The 3,133-nt window shown below is 61.3% G+C and overlaps 1 protein-coding gene across 1 annotated transcript in view; it reads left to right on the top strand.

The window, feature by feature from the left end:
* Window positions 1–441: 441 nt before the first annotated feature.
* LOC112616962 (pantothenate kinase 4) overlaps window positions 442–3,133 on the top strand; it is a gene marked incomplete at both ends in the record, with an annotated part of 4,237 nt that continues 1,545 nt past the window's right edge. The window contains 5 exons of the mRNA XM_025373708.1: window positions 442–524; window positions 928–1,142; window positions 1,385–1,568; window positions 1,871–1,963; window positions 2,326–2,479. Of these exons, the coding sequence (XP_025229493.1) occupies window positions 442–524; window positions 928–1,142; window positions 1,385–1,568; window positions 1,871–1,963; window positions 2,326–2,479 (729 nt within the window). The remainder of the gene's footprint in view (window positions 525–927; window positions 1,143–1,384; window positions 1,569–1,870; window positions 1,964–2,325; window positions 2,480–3,133) is intronic.

Below are 3,133 nucleotides of genomic sequence, written 5' to 3'. Positions count from 1 at the left end.
TAAAACGAGGGTGTACTTCTTAAAACGAGGGTGTACTTCTTAAAACGCCTGGATTTGTCAGCTTTTCGCTTTGGGTCATTAGCAAGATCACTTGAAACTGAATTTTCTTGAAGCAATGAGGATAACCAAGGTTACCCAAAGCAAGACAGCTCTCCCTTTCATCTGCAGGACTTGGTGCCATGGGGAAGTGGGACCTCTTGAACTCAGTTTGGCCAGGGAGCTGAGGAGGAGCAGAATTTGGAAAAAGAAAAGTGTAGATTTGATCGTTCATTTTCCCGTCGTCTCTTTTGCGCCCACAGGGTTTTTAAATTCCAGTAGCCCCAAACCCCTCATCCACAGAGATTTTAGTCTCCAAGACACCCAAAGAGCGTGGGGGATGTGGACCCCCAGCCCCGCTCTGTCCTGGTCCTGAATTCTGCCCGGTGTATGTCTCCCCTGCAGGCGGGTCGCTAACCAAGCTGGCCTACTATTCAACAGTGCAGCACAAAGTCGCCAAGGTGCGGTCTTTCGACCACTCGGGAAAGGTGAGCCTGCGCCGTGACCTCCCGGGGCGGGGCAGCCGCTCCTCTGTCATCTTGAACCTGGCACTTGTCACTCAGTCACCCCTCTGCTGCCGCAGACCTCGGCTTCCATGTCCTGGGAGTTTCTAGCACGGACAACCTCCCCTGCCTTCCACCGTGTCCCTGTAAGACCCTTTTCAGGAACCTGTGTCTGCCCGTGCTCCCGCTGGGGGAGGCTTCTGCTCCTGCTGGGTGGCCCTGAGGTCGCCACGGTCCTGGGCTCCTCCCTCTTGCCCAGGATTCTGCCTCAGAGCCCTGCCTGGTTGAAGGCTGGTGTGAACGGCCAGCTCCGCTAGGGCAGGGTGTGCCCGGCCCAGCCCAGCACGGTGCCCCACACTCATGCAGCCTCCCCTACTCTCTTTTCCAGGACACAGAACGTGATCACGAGCCGCCCTACGAGATCTCAGTTCAAGAAGAGATCACTGCTCGACTGCACTTCATTAAGTTTGAGAATACCTACATCGAAGCCTGCCTGGACTTCATCAAAGACCATCTCGTCAACACAGAGACCAAGGTCATCCAGGCGACCGGGGGCGGGGCCTACAAGTTCAAGGACCTCATCGAAGAGAAGCTGCGGCTGAAGTGAGTGGGGACCTCGAGGGCGAGGAAGGAACATGTGGCTGCCCCAAGTCCCTGGTGCTCGTGCGTCCGATCGTGCCTCGGATCATGCACGGGCCCGGCTGCCCCTCTGGGCCGGGCAGGCCTGCATGTTGCACCCGTCTGTGGTCTGTACTGGGCCCGGCTGCCCCTCTGGGCCGGGCAGGCCTGCGTGCTACACCCGTCTGTGGTCTGTACTCTTTCAGGGGTTGGCACTTTCTTTTCAGAGTCGACAAGGAGGATGTGATGACATGCCTGATTAAGGGGTGCAACTTTGTGCTCAAGAACATCCCCCACGAGGCCTTCGTGTACCAGAAGGATTCCGACCCTGAGTTCCGGTTCCAGACCAACCACCCCCACATTTTCCCCTATCTTCTTGTCAATATTGGCTCTGGAGTCTCCATTGTGAAGGTGAGGCCAGGCTTCGTGAATGAATGAGTGGATGGTTCAGCCACAGTTTGTGAAGCTGTGTGCAGGAGCAGGAGCCAGGACTGGGGCCCAGTGGGTGGGGGGTGAAGCCTTGAGCTCAGAGCCGCTGTGGGAGGGGCATCAGCGCCCCCAGGCTCTGCCATCGAGAGAGTCCGCCCACTGGCGGTTCTGGGGTGGGGGCGGGGCTCGCCCCAGCGCAGCGCAGCACACGGTGCGGGGATGGTGGGGGGGACCTGTGTGGCTGAGGGTCTGCTGTGCACACACCTGCCCTGGCTCTGCTGCAGGTGGAGACGGAGGACAGGTTCGAGTGGGTCGGCGGCAGCTCCATCGGAGGCGGCACCTTCTGGGGGCTCGGGGCTCTGCTCACCAAAACGAAGGTACGTGGCGGCTGCCAGAGGCCCTCCGGGGTCTACAGAGATGTCCACTTCCTGTCCTCCAAAGGCCTGTGGCTGGGAGGTGCAAAAGCTGCTTCCGGGCCTCCCTCCTGACTCGCTTCGGCGGGTCTCTGGCCTCTGCGGCTCGGCTCTGCGCCCTGAAGGACGGGTGTCCCAGCAGCCAGAGCTGCTCCTGACTGGGTGGCCTGAGGGTCCCCCTGGCTGCCTCCTGCCTTTGGTCCCGCATGATGAGGGCCCATTCACCCTCTGCCCACGTGTGCCTCCTCCCGTGGGCTTGGTTTCTGGGGTCGTGGGGATTCCAGCAGCTTCCGGCGCCTCACCTGCCCCCTCGCCGTGTCCCGCAGAAGTTTGACGAACTCCTGCACCTGGCCTCGAGGGGCCAGCACAGCAACGTGGACATGTTGGTGCGGGACGTCTACGGTGGTGCCCACCAGACACTCGGGCTGAGCGGCAACCTCATCGCCAGCAGCTTCGGGAAGTCAGCCACCGCCGACCAAGGTGCCAGCCCTGGCCTCTGCCGCCAGAGAGAAGGGGGGTGGGGACACTTGGGGTCTTGGGGACAGGAGCTTCCCCCATTGTTAACTTTCCCACACCCACTCCCTGGAGAGTCGGGGTCCTGCATCCTCTTCCTGCCGAGTCACCATGGCGCAGGCCGAGTGCTCAGAATGTTGGCGAATAAACACCGTGGTCTTGGTTTTGGAGGGAAAAACAGTTCCTCTGAGTTAGGAAAAGCGATTCGGGTTTTTTTCTCTCTGAAAACAAAGCCTAATCCGTCCAGGAATGATTCAGGCATCACACACAGCCTCCCACGCTGGGGCTCCGGTTCCCCCGCTCAGCTCTCTCTCCCCTCCCCTCCCCTCCGGCGCTTGGGCTCCGGTTCCCCCACTCAGCTCTCTCTCCCCTCCCCTCCGGCGCTCGGGCTCCGGTTCCCCCACTCAGCTCTCTCTCCCCTCCCCTCCGGCGCTCGGGCTCCGGTTCCCCCGCTCAGCTCTCTCTCCCCTCCCCTCCGGCGCTTGGGCTCCGGTTCCCCCGCTCAGCTCTCTCTCCCCTCCCATGCTCGGGCTCAGGTTCCCCCACTCAGCTCTCCCCTCCCCTCCCCTCCCATGCTCGGGCTCTGGTTCCCCCACTCAGCTCTCTCTCCCCTCCCCTCCC

The sequence above is a fragment of the Theropithecus gelada genome, unplaced genomic scaffold, assembly GCF_003255815.1.
Source record: "Theropithecus gelada isolate Dixy unplaced genomic scaffold, Tgel_1.0 HiC_scaffold_1490, whole genome shotgun sequence".
Classification (NCBI taxonomy): domain Eukaryota; kingdom Metazoa; phylum Chordata; class Mammalia; order Primates; family Cercopithecidae; genus Theropithecus; species Theropithecus gelada.
The sequence above is the reverse complement of the archived record's forward strand: the minus strand, read 5'-3'. Positions and strand labels throughout refer to the sequence as shown.